This window comes from Castor canadensis, chromosome 17, assembly GCF_047511655.1.
Source record: "Castor canadensis chromosome 17, mCasCan1.hap1v2, whole genome shotgun sequence".
In the NCBI taxonomy this organism is placed as follows: domain Eukaryota; kingdom Metazoa; phylum Chordata; class Mammalia; order Rodentia; family Castoridae; genus Castor; species Castor canadensis.
The window spans coordinates 46,721,916-46,738,393 of NC_133402.1; the positions used below are offsets into that span (position 1 = coordinate 46,721,916).

The 16,478-nt window shown below is 47.3% G+C and overlaps 1 protein-coding gene and 1 long non-coding RNA gene across 12 annotated transcripts in view; one reads left to right on the forward strand and one right to left on the reverse strand.

Annotated features, from left to right (window-relative positions):
• Positions 1-14,967, reverse strand: part of Fyco1 (FYVE and coiled-coil domain autophagy adaptor 1) — an 81,064-nt gene extending 66,097 nt beyond the window's left edge. Inside the window, exons 1-3 of one of the 11 annotated variants that reach the window (XM_020178072.2) lie at positions 14,808-14,966; positions 4,855-4,986; positions 999-1,105 (exon numbers count right to left, since the gene is read on the reverse strand). In XM_020178072.2, coding sequence (XP_020033661.2) covers positions 999-1,105; positions 4,855-4,909 — 162 coding nt within the window. In that variant the 5' untranslated portion in view covers positions 4,910-4,986; positions 14,808-14,966. Of the gene's footprint in view, positions 1-998; positions 1,106-4,101; positions 4,289-4,596; positions 4,766-4,854; positions 4,987-5,264; positions 5,386-5,436; positions 6,265-7,249; positions 7,340-8,056; positions 8,181-9,522; positions 10,784-14,308; positions 14,779-14,807 lie in introns of those variants that run through there. The other 10 variants (XM_074059154.1, XM_074059153.1, XM_020178077.2 and 7 more) reach the window with 10 other exon arrangements.
• On the forward strand, positions 6,378-15,442 carry LOC141418479 (uncharacterized). The gene is made up of 3 exons (XR_012443120.1): positions 6,378-6,614; positions 7,832-8,269; positions 13,300-15,442. It is a non-coding gene; the product is annotated as an uncharacterized lncRNA (long non-coding RNA).
• Positions 15,443-16,478: the final 1,036 nt, after the last annotated feature.

A 16,478-nucleotide genomic window follows, 5' to 3' on the forward strand; every position in this document is an offset into this window, starting at 1 on the left:
AAATAAATGTCAGCTACGAGTCACTTTAAATCCAAAACCAAAATAGCTTAATTGGAAAAAAGACACACACAAAAAAAAGGATGGGAGAGTCCATAAACATCTTATGATGTTAAACAAAGAACAGGTGAAAGTGGGAGAAAGGCAGGCCCTTCACCTTGGGGGCCTTTTCTCTTGTGGGGCATGGCACTGTCAAGTCATAGTAAATTAGTTTCCTCTAACATTTGATTTTTTTTTTTTCTGATTGTGGACACGAGATGCACATATTTTGCTTAAAAAACCCCCAAAATCTAGATAAAACAAAACAAAAAGAATAGAAAAGAAAAATTCTAATGCTTAATACCACTACCCTACAATAACTGTGGGTCTATTTCCTTCCTGTCAATTTCAGCTGCTTGTGTTTTTCCACAGCTGCAGAGCTCTCTTATTCAGTGCTTCTCGAGCTAAGCAGGCAGGAGTTAACAGCATGGGATATTAAAAGAAAGCCGGCTAGGCTGCGCTCAGATATCTGGATTCGGTAGGGCAGAGTGGGAACAAAGAAAGTGCTCCAACCAGCTCCCCAGTGATATTGACATTGCTGGTCTAAGACCGCACTTTGAGTAAGTAACAAGGTTCCAAAACAGGGGCCTCTGGATAATCTCTGAAACTACCTTGGTGACTGCGTGGGTACACATGTGCATGTCTGGGGAAAGACTCCATGCCTTTCACCAAACTCTCAAAAGGGTATGTGAGTGACCCAAGGTGAAGACCCTTGCTAGATAGTGACCTTGTGACTTGCCTTAAGATGACTTAAATTTCTAAAGAATGTTCTCAATTTCCCAAACCATCTTAAGGGCAATATCCTGATTCCCCAGAGGTTCACATGTGGAGGACTGAGCTGTGACCTTCAGTCTGACTGTGAGAGCTAAATGGCTCCACTGAGCCCTGAATGCTATTAAGTCACCCAAGAGGGAAACACAAGACAACAATGCCAAAACCAGCACACAGCAGGCGCCACTTACTTGCAGGAGATACTCAAGCTTGTAAGAAAACTTGTGCAAGCTGGTGCTATCATCTGTGATGGGCTCTCCTGCTTCCTTAAACTCATTGCTTAGTTCCGTCACCGCATCTTTAAGAGAACAAACAGGAACACGTGACCACACAGAGCCCAAAGTCAGAAAAGAAGCAGAAATACATAGGAAGTATGAGGAGTAAGTGATCAGTGATGGTCAGGCACCTTGGAAATGTACAGGGCATGAAAACATCTGGGTGATGTAACTTCAGGTAAGAGGGTTAAAATGTCCTGAGACCTGTAGACACTTTACAAGAGCTCGCTGAGCCCTGAATGTCTACCACCTGGAGCTGCTGATCTGCATGCAGTAGCTGGTCAATAAATGTTTTGCTATGATGATGAATCATTCAGTCCCCTGAATCTGACTTCCAAAAAGCTTTGTCCTTTATTCTGGCCATATTTCTTATTTTTTACTGCCTGAGTCTGTTTTGTGTTGCTATAACAAAACACCTGGGGCTGGGTATTTACTTTATAAAAGAAGTTTATTTATTTTATATTTTAACAGCTCTGAAATTGGGGTGCATCTTAAGATGAACTGCATCTTAGATATGTGGATATAAGGCAACCTTGCCATGCAATGTTGTATTAAATGAAAACTATGTGCAAAGACCTGCCTTCAGTTTTGGAGACCAAAAGTCCAAGAATGGGTATCCCCATCTGATTGGCCTCTGGAGGCCTCTGGCTGCCTTGACAACTCTTTCATAACAACCCACTCTCACAGGAATTAATCCACTCCTGTAAGACCCAACACACTTCATGAGACCAACATTAATCCCTGCCCTGGGTGGTCATGACCCAATCATTTCCCACTAGACCCCGTCTCTTAAAGGTTCCATCACTTTTCAATACTGGTATCCATTTGGGGAACAAGCTTCCAGCACATAAACATTTGGGGGACAAACCACAGCATTTATCATCTCTCCCACACAGTACAGGAAAGTGCAGGCTTCAACAACACCCAGTGGGTGAAAGTCATTCTAACAATGACAACAGTATCTGCTTCTGTTAACTGAGTGTCCTGACAGTCCAGGCCCCCCACACACATTTCTCATCAGAAAGGCAATGCAAGGCAGACATTGCTTTATTTCAAAAAATCTAAGAGGCAGTTGATTTTAAGATGTGTCTCAATGCCAACTCTGATAAAATGTGAAAAAAAGTAAGTACAAACATAGAATCTCTAAAATCTCCTATCATTATTCCCATTCTACAAAGGAGGATGCACAGAAGCCAGAGGCTTGGCTAAAAATCCTGGTGGTAAACAGCAGAGCTGCAGTAAGAACCTAGTTTTCTCAAGGGCTTTCTGACCTTCCTGTGCAGAAAAGGGGAAAACCCACGTGACTCTCATTCATGGCCTCTGCTGTGGGACAGACAGGTTGTGAGGCACTGCATTTGGTTTAGATATGGAAACACATGCCTGGTTTAGACAGCTGGGATATTCTGGACAGCTCTTAAAAGAAAGGAGCCCCTAGCTCCTGGAAAGAGACCTTCCTAGGACTGAAGCCGAGCCTGTGCTGACTGAGAGTTTAATCAGCACTGATCCCTCAGGCAGGTCAGCAAATGGCAAAGAGAAATTCTCCAACTGAGTTCTACAAGTGATTGTTGTCCAGTTCTGCCCTCCTAGGAGTATCTGCTGCATTTGGCATGCAGAGCCAGGGGCAGTGACCTGGGCACGACATCCAGCCTTCCTCCTCAGGCTGGGTAAACACTCAATTCTGGGAACTCCTGAAACTTTGCAAGAAGGAGCTTTTGGATGGATAGAAATTTCCTGATCTCTGAGAATCCCAATGCATTACTTATGAATAATATTCACTTTACAGGAATTTCATATGTGATTCTCTCAACAATGTTGAGAACTGGGTGAGTTCATCAAACTCACCTGCCCTAAAAAGGGAACAACTGCACACTGGAAAAGGGAAGGGACTTTTGGCCAGTGTTTTCCAGGGTTAAAAGGTTGAGGCTAAACTAAAGCCCCTGCAACTACTGTAACCAAGCCAATGTATGAACTGCCCCGCAGACGTGCGAAGACTGTGCACTGCACAAGAATGCACAACGCTCAGGCTATATCCTATAGCTCTATATTTAGTAAGCCATCTTGAGAAAGTGGGGCGCTTTAAGGATTCCCCTAAAAGTGCTCTGTGGGTCATACGCAAGTCACTGAGACCAACCCAGGATGCAGGATGACCAGACTCAGCAGGTGCATCAATTAGATAATAGTCCAGACTTGGAGCTTGACTGGAGGGTCCTCCCTTTCTCTCTCTCCCCCGCCCCCAATAAGGACCTCTGGGTCCCAAAACTTTCCTTGAGAACCAGAGATTGAAGCAGAGAAAACACTGCCTATTTTGTAGAGAAACCTCTAAGGGCCAATGGCAAACTCAATTTGCAGGGACTGCCATTTTACTTTCTCTGCTCTCTTTGCAAATTTAAAAACTAAAAATAAAATGCACCTAACACTTTAGCTGAAAGTAGACTATGTGGTTAAGAGCACAGACTGGTATCAGGCTGTTGGTGTACAACCTAAGGCTCTGCTCTTGACTGGTTGTGTGGCTTTAGGTGAGTTATTTACCCTCTCTGTGCTTGTTTCCTCTTCTGAAAAATGAGAATAATAATGATTCCTACCTCAAAGGGCCAAATGTTGAGTACTCAATGAGTTACTCTCTGCCAGACACGTGTATGACAGTGCCCTGAGTGCTTTAAATATCACGCAATTATAGGTTAAGCATCCCCAATCTGCGAAGCAGAGACTCAAAAAGTTTTGAATTTGGGTGCATTTTGGATTTCAGATTAGGGATGTTCAATTGGTAGTCTATGCAAATATTCCCAAATGCAAAAAAATCTGTAATCTGAAACACTTTGGAAACATTTCAGATAAGGGACACCCAACATGCATTAGCTGTGAAAGGCCAAAAGCACTATAAATCAGAGATAACACACCTGAGAAAGTGATTTTTATCTCACTGAGTGTGCGCCTTCTAAGTGAGAACTATGGACTGCATTGTGGCTGTACCAGGCCAGTGGTCCTTGACTGCCCATGTCCAGTCTGATCAATCACAAACCTGGGCCTTCAGACATCAGGGACGTGTCACCAAGGCCTCTACAGGCCTGGAGGAAGTGGTCAGTTTTGGCCTGTGTTGGAGCAAGTGTTCTGGGGTTCCAAAGACCAACCCTGATGATCAGCGGAAGATGACAACTTGCCAGAATTCTGACTTTTGGGACATCATCCGAAAGGTAGAAACTTGGCCTCTGCAGCCAAAAGAGAAGAGATCTGTTTCTTCCGTATCTGTCAGGCTTTATGTGTAGCACTGCACCCCTTCCTTTCCTTTCTCCAATAAGACAAGGGCTACAAGGCCCAGTGTCTCTCACTCAGGAAGCTCAGCGGCAGCAGGCCCAGAGCTGGACTGTGTCAGAGGCAATGGGCCCTCTGCCAGCAGGGACCAGGTGGGCTGCAAAACAGGACAGTCAGATATCTGGCCTTCCTGCTCAGAGAGAACAGTCCTCCCTAAAGACGCGCCCAGAGAGGTGATTCAGCCACACACACACTGAAAACATACCCAGTCCCAGGGGATGGCATCTGATTTTGTTTACAAACTGGCTGTATAGTGCTTGGAGAGGAACGCCACACAAGCTCCCCCAGCCTTAAACAGGCTGGATATCTGAGACCCAAATATTTCAAGGTGCTGTGTTCTGAGGGCTCCAATTACTACTACTGTGAACAAAGATGAAAAGACTGATTTTCAACTGGCAACAGCAAAAGCGCAGCCCCAAGTCCCTCAGGACCAAGCCTGGAACTCCCAGCAGGCTAAGCAAACCTTGCAGGTCGCGGATGATCCTCTGCAGCTGGCTCTCGGCACTGATGGAAGCCATGGCAAATATACCTCTCTTGGCCGTGTGTGTCCAGAGAAAGGCTGTCAGTTAGTGGCGATCAGACCCCATGGTGGCACCTGCATAGGGGAGGAAGCAGTTAGAGACATGATTTAAAGACTATCAGAAGACTGTGCTCTGGGCACCAGGTTGGCTCATCTCACATCTTCCCTGAAGGGACCACTTGCCCTTTCTCTGTGGGACTTGCTCTGTAGACACTCTTGGGTCTGCTTCTGACACATATTCAGACCCAATGACCTGGTTTGGGGCTTCATAAGAAACCAGATCAGGCAAAGAGCACAGCTGGTTCTTTCTGAGCTCCCCTCCCACCCCACCTCTTGGGACAGGACTTCTTCACCTCCTATCCTTGGAAAAGCCTCCTGGTGGCTCCCTCGCCCCCAGGACACCCCTAGGTCAGCCCTGATTAAGAAGACTCCCTTAGGACTAGGAGTCAGCTCTGGCAGAGCCAATTCTCCCATAGCCTGCCTTCTGCCAGGCAGTGCTGGGGACATGAGACAGAGGACTCATACCCTTGGGCTTCTAGGACAAGGACAGAGCCTGGCTTGCCTGACAAGGAAGTGGTTCTCTGGTGCTGGGGTTTGCAGCCTCCTCTGCCCAGAGTCTGGCTCAGCCCAAGGGTATAGATTTTGCCTGGCCTGCCAGGCAAGGGCCTGCACAGCCCTTCTGTCCCTTCTAGGCAAAGGACAGGTCTCTATTTTAAGCTCAGTTACAGTCCTCCTCCCATGCTGATGAGTCTCAAGTTAGCAGCCCTATTTGACAGCTGTTAATGTGATTTAAGGACACGGTAGTGGCAGAAGACCATCAGAGATGAGGAGATGTTAGCTCACGGGAAAGAGGCCTGGCCATGCATGTAGACACTCCTGAGTCCTTTTGAAATCCCTAATTCTTCCCTTGCGGTCCAATGCAAAGCCAAAATGTTTGCTGTAAAGACGAGACATGACCACAGCAACCACTACCATGGTGGGCCTGCTGAGCACAGGGTCCTGTTCCCTGTTTTATACATGATACTTTTACTTCTCAGTCACCCAGGTAAATAACATGTTCCCTGTTTATAAAAGAAAAACTGATGATGCTTGGCAGGCCTCATGCAACTTGTCTAAGGCCAAGGGCCAATGAGGAGTTGAATCAAAGCTTAAACCCTGGTCAGTGTGATTTCAAACCAGGCAGTTTTAGCAGTGTGCCCTACTGACCCTTTAAGAGTCATCATCACTACAGCAAGTGACCAACCACTTCTCCTGGTTCCTAAGAAGCACTTTGGACCTTAGTGTCTCCCAAATAACATGCCACCCTCCCACTGCCATCTTTCCCTGATGGCTCCAGGAGTCAGGGCAAGGAGATCCTGGAAGGGAAATGGCCCCAGCCACCAGCAACTTTAGATATTTATTTACATGAGCATTCCAGTGCCAGCATGAGAAGGGCGTCACAGGACCAGAGGCCAAGGCCTATTTTTAACTCACAAGCCAGTACTGCTGTGACTCAGTGAAAACAAAGACCAAGAAGAAGGAAGCAGTCAAGCACGTAACTGTACTGCAGTCCCAGAATTCATGACTCAGAACCCTAGGCAGCAGAGACTCAAGGGACCCACACACAACTCCACAAAGGCTCCCAACAAGCTCCAGCACTGCCCGTCATGGACATCAGACCAAGAGCTAGAGTGGTTTATAAGAAGACTGCCTGCCCATCCCAGGTGACTTTCTTTTCCAGGTCACCTACTGAACAGGATGACTGGGCAGGGACCAGCCAGGGATCCAGAGAGAGCCAGAGCCCAGGCATCAGCTCCTGCAGGGAAGGTCTCTGATACCCAGGCACACACTGCACCCCTCTTGGCAAGGCTTCACTCTTAGCTGTCCCGGCACCACGTTTTGTTGAGTGCTCAGTGCAGGCTGGTGACACAGAGGCACACAAGGCACAGTTCAGCCTTGGAACCTGGCTGTTCACTATGGAAACAGACAGAAATATCTTGAAATCTAGATAGAATGAAAGAGGCCCATGTAGGGACATGGGTAAAAATTCTCAGGTACCCAGCAACAAAGAGGAATGAGGCAGGTATACACAAGCACATGCTGAATTTGTTATGCTGCATGAAAGAAGCCACAGAATAAGATCCACCCTTTGCAATCCCTTTTATACAAGATCCTTGCAAAGGCAAAACATTAGAGAGAACTGGATCAGTGGCTGCCAGGAGCTGGGGGAAGAGAGGGTGTGACTACAAAGGGGCAAAGGGACACTTGGGGTGGAGGGAGGCAATTCTGTTCAGTATCTTGAGGATGGTGGTAATTACACAGCTACATACTTGACAAACAAACAGCTATTAAAACTCACCTGTAGGTCACAGTGGGCTTTCCACCATGGCTCTGGGCTGTCCCTTATAGGTGTTATTTAGGAACTAAAATCAAAGCTCCCTAAATTATAAATTATTATCTTTAAAAAAAAAAAAGAGACAGCATTGTGATGAGTTTTTAAAAATGCAATGGGAGCCAGGCACCAGTGGCTAGCTACTTGGGAGGCTGAGACTGAGAAGAGTGTGGTTCAACGCCAACCCCAGACATATAGTTCACAAGACCCCCATCTTCAAAATAACTACAGCAAAATGGACTGAGGGTAGTGGTGGCTCAAGTAGTAGAGCACCTGCTTTGTGAGTACCTGCTTTTGTAAGCATGAAACCCTGAGTTCAAACCCCAGTTCCACCAAAATCAATAAGTAAATATTAAAATAATAATCTGGTGGGACAATTTAATTCCACTTGGGGAAGGGAGAGGGAAAGGGTGATGGTACTCTGTGATGGCCACTGGTCTGGGCCAGGTCTGACAATGGACGGGCCACTGAAGAGACCAGGGAGGAGATGTGGGGTGTAGCCACAATGAGGGTCAAGGTTGATTCTTTCCCCACCTTCCTCTCTTTCAGCTGCTGCCAACTCAGGGCCATGCAGTTCCTGGGAGAAACAATCCTGGGGAAGATGACGGAGTACCTACCTGATGATGGTCACACAAGCCCACTGGCTCTGTGTGCACACTTAACACTGAGATGCATGCATGTAGGGGAGGGTGGAGCTTGGGAAGGAGGGCACAGTGACAACAGATTGTGACTGACACCCAGGTTGTGGCTGGCACAATACATACAGTCTTTCACCTGCTGGATTTCCTGGAAATCAGTTGATTGGAAGCCTGGGGGAAACAATGTCAGCAAACCAAACCAGCATCTCGGCATGATGAGCTGAACATGCACTCCCTTAAGACTTGGTGCTTTGGTGACACTGCCCTGTGTCAGCAGGGCCAGGAGGCCTTCTCTTCTGATCTGACCTTCACAGCATGCTTGGCTGCTGTCAAGTTCCCAGGCTATGGGGTGAGTTGTTCCCAGTCACTGATTATGTAAGCTGATTTTCCAGAGTCTGTGTGGGTTATGAGAGCTAAGAAACTAGCAGCCAGGCCTGTGGGTCAGTGTGGCTCTGGGCCATATCTCACAGGGGTTCAGGAAGTAAAATCATAGCTCCTTTGGGACCCCGAGGGGATGCTATTTCCATGGGCTCTTTGTTAAAAGTCTGCCCTCCCTCCTCTCCTTCCACCTTGGGTCATTATTAACCAGGCAAGACACCAACCAGGGCTGTCTGGGTCTCCACCCCTGGGTCTGCCTCCTTGTGTCAAAGCCTGCCCTTTGGTTGGGGATCACAGATTTCAGTGAACCAGCCTCATCCTGGCATCCACAACCCATGAGCAAACTGCTCCCCTAGTGTGGGAGACACTCAGTGCTTTGAGGAAGACCACCATGGTCACTTCCATAGTGGGGAAGGATGCCAGGACTCCCACACCTCTTGTAGCCCCCAAAGTTCAAGTCAGTTCTGTGAACCCAAAGTCCTTGTTGTATGACATATAAAAACCTTTATCACTGTCTCTGATAAGCTCTTTCAAATCAGAGAAATTCGCTCTCTAAAATCTTGGGAACATTCTATTTTTCTTGCCAGCAACTCAAAATTAACATTTAAGCCTGTCCTAAATGTCTAAAAACACCTACTCTTCTGACAAAAGGAAAAGGTACTAAATGCAGCTTCAAAAATTCTTATTTGTTGAGGTCCTAATCACAGCCTGGGTACTAGTTTAGAGTAAGAATCTTTCCTGACTTCAAAATTACTCTTATACCTGCCTGGATGCCCTAAACGCCTGAAACAACAGACACAGTAGATTCATCCTAAATTAAGACACAAAGACACCAACACTGACTCATGTAAACTAATTTATACTATGGTGCAAATAACTCACACCCGTAATGTTGCCCAATACAATGCCTGAGTCGTTTTACAAGGAAAGAAGAATCAGAGGGAGAAGGAGGCCAGGGGTGTGGAAGTCAATCCTGCCATGCCTTCAAAACTGTGCTCCCAAGACAGAACTAACCCAGGGATGACACCATACATTTGGACTCTTCCCTAGTCTCACACAAGGTAAAGCACACCAGTTGTAAATTCCACCCTGAACAAACAAGAATGTTAACAACAGTTCAAAAAGCTGAAGGCTTTTCTGGAAGAGCCCGTGACCTTGGCCTAGTTCAGCACACCCATAGCATCTATCTAGTTATCCACAGAAAGGGGTGCTCTTGGCTGGTACCTGTAGTTCTGAAGGCCCAGAGGTCCTGATGGCTTGTGGGTGGAAACTTGGTGGGCAGGCCTCCCCAGACCTTCATGAGGGTGGCCAGGAGAGTGCTCCGCAGTTTCCCAGAGGCCAGCTTAGAGGCAGGCCCTTCAGTACATGTGAGCATAGGCTCATTAGGTGACCCAACCCCTTGGGCCTGTAATTACAGTGCCGCCAGCTACAAGCCTGGTCATCCTTCCCAAACACCTCTTCCTGCTTGCAATCTTCTCTCTTAAAGGGAATTAGGGCTGGGACTTCACCATAGCTTTTTTTTTGGTGCCTTCCCTCCCGCCAATTCTAGTAGGTTCTTCGGTCATTCCCCCAGAACACACCCAAAACCAGCCATGATTTAGACCATGGACCCAAGAGAACAGGCTCAAGAGGATCTAAGCCCGGGAGAAGTTGCACTGGACCTGAGAAGCCACGTCTTTCTTTAGGAATGTAGACAGCACTCCCAAGGGAGGAGCTGTGCACTGGTACTTGGGCTATGGGCCATGGCCCTGCCATTGGAAAGCCCCAAAAAACATCTAGGAAGTAACAATGCCAGGTGTGAAAATATGGGCAGTCAGGAGACCACACAGACAATGGAGAACTCAATAGGCCCATCCTTCCTTGCCCCACAGAGGACAAACACTGCAAGGTAGGGAAAGGGGCAGATCTCCAAAACTACACTTTGTAGACTTCCCTGGGGTCAGTCTAGCTGATTATGACCTAAGAAGTAAATCTCTGATAAGACTATGCCTGGCCTTGAGGAGGCACCATGTGATCTCACATGCTAACAAACTGCCTGCAGGTAAGAGGTATTTCTTGGCACCACTGATAAACAGCAGGTCTGATCCAGGAGTGGGGACCACAGCTGTGAATAAGAGTGGTGGGTGGAGCCTAGCTTTTAAGGAACTTGGACTCAGTGGGAGAAATGGTCAGCATCTCCCACAACAAGCTTACAAACTAGAAAGATCACTGAGGCCTGAGGCTCTGATGAAAACAAAAGAACACACCATACTCTCCTGCACTGCCCTGAAGTAGCCAGGGTCCTGACTTTGGGGTTTAGATGCTCTGTGCCCTCTGTCAAGACTAAGCTCTGGGGCTGGGACACGGCTCAAGTAGTAGAGTGCCTCTCTAGCAAGCCCTGAGTTCAAACCCCAGTACAGAAAGAAAAAAACGAGACTGAGCTCTGCCTCCAGAATTCAGAGTAGGTACTCAAGAAATGGCAGCACCCCCCCCGCCCCACCACAAGCCGAGCTTCCTTTTACAGGATGCTGATGGATAATCTGTGTTTGTGTGTGTTTTCTGGACATTCTAAAGACCAGATAACCAGACTTCACAGTTAACTCAAGATCAGCGTGTACTTCGTGTACTTCAAGAGGAAGAGGAACGTACTGTTTGCCTATTGTGCCATGGTGGAAACCACTGGTAGGACTAAGAGTTAGGAACCACATTCACTGCGAGCAGTCTGAGGCAGCAGATAAGGCACCCCTTCTCCCCCTTCTTGTGTTAAAATTTAAACCCTCACACCTCAGAAAGTGGCTGAATTTGAAGATAGGGTATTTAAAGAGGTAACAGATGAAATGAGGCCAGAGGGTGGGCCCTAATCCAATCTGACTGCTGTCTTTACAAGATGAACTTTGAAGCCACAATACAAACACTAGGGATGTGTAAACACAGAGGAAGGCCAAGTAAGGACAGTGAGACTGCAAGCTAAGGAGAGAGGCCTCAGGATGCAAACCTGCCAAAGCCTCAATCTCAGACTTCCAGCCTCTGGAACTGAGAAAAAAATGGACTTCTGTTGCTAAAACCACCCAGTCTGTGGCATTTTGTTATGGTGGCCTAAAAAGAATGACATACCTCCCAAGGCCCTTCTCTCTCCACTCTCAGAAGTGTGGATCTGGCACCATCAGCCACACAAACTGGGGTGGGAGGAGTTTGGGTTCTATTGTCCCCTGGGTGGGGGTGGGGAGCACACAGCACCTGGACACAGAGGGGTGGGTGGTATGAGGCTATGGTAACAGAAAGAAGGGGCAAGTGAGGCCCAGGGTGGCTCAGAAGCTGGAGTGGTAGCACTGGACAAGCCATTTGTCTTTTGTTTATCAGGGGTAGCTGAATTCTGTCAACTTGGACCCTGTTCAGAGACTTTGGAATCTGACTGGTTAACTTTCCATTATCTATTAAGCAACAAATAATGTGTTGAAGACCATTCCATGCCTGGGTGACACTCATGTATATTTAGCTCAATCAACTATTTCAGGCAATCTCTCTGGCCTTTGCTTTTTTCCAGGTGCAATGGAAGGAGGTAACTCTCAGTGATTAAGAACAAAGGAAATGGAAAGGGGAAAAAGAAACATCCTTATGGCTACCTTTAGCTAAGGTGTTCAAGGGTCCCTGCCCTCCTCCTGACCCCATTCCATTTTAACCTCCCACCTTGGGTTCAGCTGTCCAGCCCTATGCTCGACCTCTTCTGGGATGATCCCCGTGGCCTAGCCCCTAGCTGCTAAGGGTTTCCTTACAGTGCTTTGTTTGTTTGTGATCCAAGTTTTTCTTCCTAGATGCTAAGAAATTCCCTAATTGGATTTCCTGCACCAGGCCAAGGGTGCAAATATCCCAGGCTCCTGAAGTAATTGGCTCTAGTACCAATCATGAGGCCACACTACTGTAACCAAACCACAGAATCTTTTCAAGTCTTTCCTCAGAACCACACTGATGTACACATGCTCATCCCTACAAACGTAATCTATTTTCAAATGGAAATAGGCCCTTTCAAATGCCACAGGAGCCATGTGAACAAGGACCACTGGTGATCACTAAAACCATCACGCTAAGTGGCTTCAGTGTGGAAGAAGGGAGGGGAAATTCCTCTTGCCCAGCTGAGCACAGCTCCTCTTTCAAAGTCATGGGGCCTGTTTGCTCCCAGGATGGTACAGATAGTTCAGCCATTTTTAGTTTAACATCAATAATCAGGTCAGGCACAGTGGGTGACTCATGCCTGTAACTGCCAGCTACTCAGCAGGCAGAGACTGGAAGAATCACAGTTCAAGGTCAGCTGTGGCAAAAAGTTAGCAAGACCCCTATCTCAACAAATAAACCTATAATCCCAGCAATGTAAGAGGCTGTAGGTAAGAGGATTGTGGTCTAAGGCTAGTCCGGAGCAAAAATGTGAAATATTGTCTGGAAAAATAATTAAAGCAAAGGGGCACAGTTTAAGTAACAAGGGCTAGACTTTCCAAATAAATAGCAAGAAGGTAGGCAATGTTTCCAACATTCCAATTCCCATCCTAGTGATTTATTTAACTGCTCAAATTGAGGCTCAAATACTATTTTGCAAGAGACCAGAATCTAGCAGTTACTAGGTAAGCAGATGTCAACATAACCACAATCAACTCATCTCTGCTCCTAGGTGTCTGTGAGATTACAAGTCCAAGTTAATGACCCTTACCTGCCACCTGGGGCTGCTCACAGTGAATGTGGTTCCTAACTCAGTCCTACCAGTGGATTCCGCCAGGAGACTACAGGCAGACAACTCGTTTCCTCTGCTTCATGCTGAAACACACTATGATTTGATCTTGAGTTATCAGTCTGGTCTTTGGAATGTTCAGAAAACAGGTCCTCCATCAGCTGAAGCGCTTGGGTAAAGAGAAGCCAGGGCTGAGCGAGGCTGACATTTCTTAAGTACCTACTTTGTGTTTGGAAGCAACAGCCCACAGCCTCAATGTCCAACACTGGCCAAAGTCACCTGCTGCTCTGATCTTGTTGTTACAGGTGGTTCCTCTCATCGCAAACATCTGTGGGTACCATGCCGCCCAAGAGGACCATGGCTCCTGAGCCATGTTGGTTCCCAAAATCAGCCTCCAAGGGCAAAGAAGCAGCTACAGTATCTGCCTAAAGCCATTACCACTATCTAAAGCAAAAGTAATCAAAGTAAAACAAAGAGATGAGTATATGAATGGTCACTATACAACTCTGTCAAAGATTCTGTATGTTTCACATGCTTCCTCTAAAAATATTTAAGAGCAATTTTAAAAATAGACGAAGTATTACATAAAGATGAACATTTAACCTAAAAAGATTAAACCCTGTTTCCTAAAGCAAGTGCCTTTCCAGATCCTTCTAATAAAGGAAGCTGAGAGCCATCACAATGTGACAATGAACTCTGACTTCCAGGGTGATAACCGTGACCCATCACAGTGTGGGGCAGTCAACATTGTAAGAACAGTAGTGTCACAGACAGACGATCAAGAGGCACCTACACAACAGGGGCCACTTCAGAAGGTGGGAACACTGAAAGCAGAGAAGGGGGTAGCTTGGCACCTGCCCCTCCCCCATGCTCCTGTATCAGGCAGGTGGCAGGAGCATTAAGCTGGCAGCCACAAGGCCCACAGCAGCAGGAGAGCAGTGAGCAGATTAGGCACTGATCCTCTCCCCCTGAAAAGCCCCTGACCCATTTTTCTGTCTGGAAAGGAAACTGCTGTGGTAAGACTAGCAGAGGGGCAGAGAGGCTCTGGCCAACACAGGAAATGTCAACAGGGCTCTTTTTTTTCTGGAGGGGGGCAGCCAATGGGAACTGTGAAGAGAGACAAGGTGAATCAGAGAGGATATGTGCAATACCAGGCAAATGTCAACCACATGTTCTTTTCTTACATAAAAATAAAACCTCGTCCTTCCCCCATCCTCCCCATCCTAGATCCCAATAGCAAGGGCTCCAACCCAGACCAACGCAATCACATTAAAAACACTTCCAGCAAGTGTTTCTGGAAACACTTGGGGCTACCTTGGGACTCTGCACCTGGACACAAAGGTCAGCGGTAAAGTAGATGGGCTGTGACCTGCGCACAGATGGGTTAGAACAAACCGTCCCTCCTAGTCCAGGGCATCAAAGCGAAGGTTGGGCTGTCGTGCTCCAGCTGAGCCACAAACTAGGCTTCCCGAGGACAATGCATGCAGAATCCCGGGGGCCTGTGCTGTACTGTGCTTAGTGTCCTGGCTGCTACTGCCACTTCGCAGAGTAAGCTCGTTCGCTGACCCCGAGCCGTGCGGGCTCTCGAAACTGAGGTCTGAAGTAGCCTAGGTTCCAGGGCCAGCTTCTACCGGCCAGAGGTTATTGCTAAACTCTCAGGGCAAGGGCAGGGGTTCCGCAGGGTCGGCGGGAGACTAGGGATGGGCGGGGACGGTGAGGGCAACAGGTGGCGCCCGAAGCGAACCTCTCCGCTCCCGAGTCAAGAGCGGTTCCAGCGCACCCAAAAGTCCAGCCGTTCGCCCGCGGCACTTACGCGCTCGTGGGTCCACCGCCGGGCAGAACCGAAACTTTCTGTGGCCAAGCGGAAGGGTAAGTGAGCGCAGCGCCGGCGGCCATGACGCGCGCAGTCGAGCGCGGGCAGGAGCGAACTACAACTCCCGGCATGCTTCGCGGAACTCAGGCCTACAACTCTCACCAGATCCCCGCGGATAAGGGTGCGCTGACTATGACTCCCAGCATGCTCTGCGGAGCCCGGGCCTACAACTCCCATCAGACCCTGTGGACGGGTGGATGCTGACTACGACTCCCGGCATGCTCCGCGGGCGGAGGGCTGGCCCCGGCTCCCACGGGCTTCTCCTCTCACTTGCACATTCCGGGGCGCCAACCCCCTAGTCTTACTTTTTCAATTCTGGAAAAAGGAGTGCATGTGTGCTTGGAAATCACCTGGAATCTTGAGAACCTCGCTGATCGTGTGTGGCTGTTGAGCTCTTGAAACGTAGCTAGTTGAATTGTGCATGTGTTTGCTGTGTGTGTGAAGTATACCTGGACTCCAAAGCCTTACTACGAAGAAAGGATGTAAATTAGCTCATTAATTTTTTTGCATTATTACACGTTGATAATATTTTTTATTTATTGGGCAAAATTAAATAAAACCTATATGATGCTGGGTTTTAATATCTCATCTTTTGATCCCGCTCATTAACACAGTGACTTAAAATCAGTGTTCAAAACTATGTGTTGATTAGTAAACTACCATGCTTAAATTAACTTCAGCCCAGCCCCAGCCCCAGCCCAGTTTCTGCTTATGAGCTGTGTATTGCGAAGCACTGTGAAACTGGGCATGGTTAGACAGAATGCATTCGATGAATGGGCACAATAGAGAAAAGCCACAGTATGGGAGGAACTTCAGCCAGGGACTGGACTGTTTTTCAGCTATGGCCCGCCATCCTTCACTCTGCCCAGGTTCCACCATTTAAGCTAGAAACATTTGTTGCCTCACAAGACTTGGCTAGTGGCACCCAGTAAGGTTCCAACATTACAAATGAGAAAGTGGGAAGTTATCAGGGTAGAATAATATAGGAAAGAAAATAGATGTCTTGGTTAATTTTAGGCTATGGCACCTCATTAGCCCTGTTTTATAAATTAGATGAGAAGACAGTGAATTAGCTTGAGGGAATTGTCAGCTTGGGGGTGGGGTGGGGAAGAGGCTCCTGGATAGATGTGATTTCCATTCCTGTTAACAGAAAGGAAAACTGAAAGAAAAAGGGGAGAAGTGAGAGGAGAGATGACAAAAGGAAACGAAAGTCATCAGTATAGTGGGCTAAGAAAAACCATTGCTCAAGCCAGTCTGAACAGCTGTATGAGACATTAGGACGGGAGAGGTTTTAATGTTGGTCATTGGTTCCACATCCTTGTTTGAAACTTAGACCCAAAAATGAGTTTAGAGAGAAAGGAAATAAAAACCTAACACAGTCATATGTTGTTTAAGGACACTGATACGTTCTGAGAAATGTATGATCAGTAAAAGGCAAAAGATTTATACGATATCAAGGGAAAACCACACCCTATCTCAAAAACCAAAAAGAAGAGAGGGAGAGGGAGGGGAGAGAGAAGGGAGGGAGAGGGAGAGAAAGATGAAAAAGAAGGAAGAGGAGAAGAAGGAAGAGATAAATGCATATTTAGGCAATTCTTCATTGTGTAAACA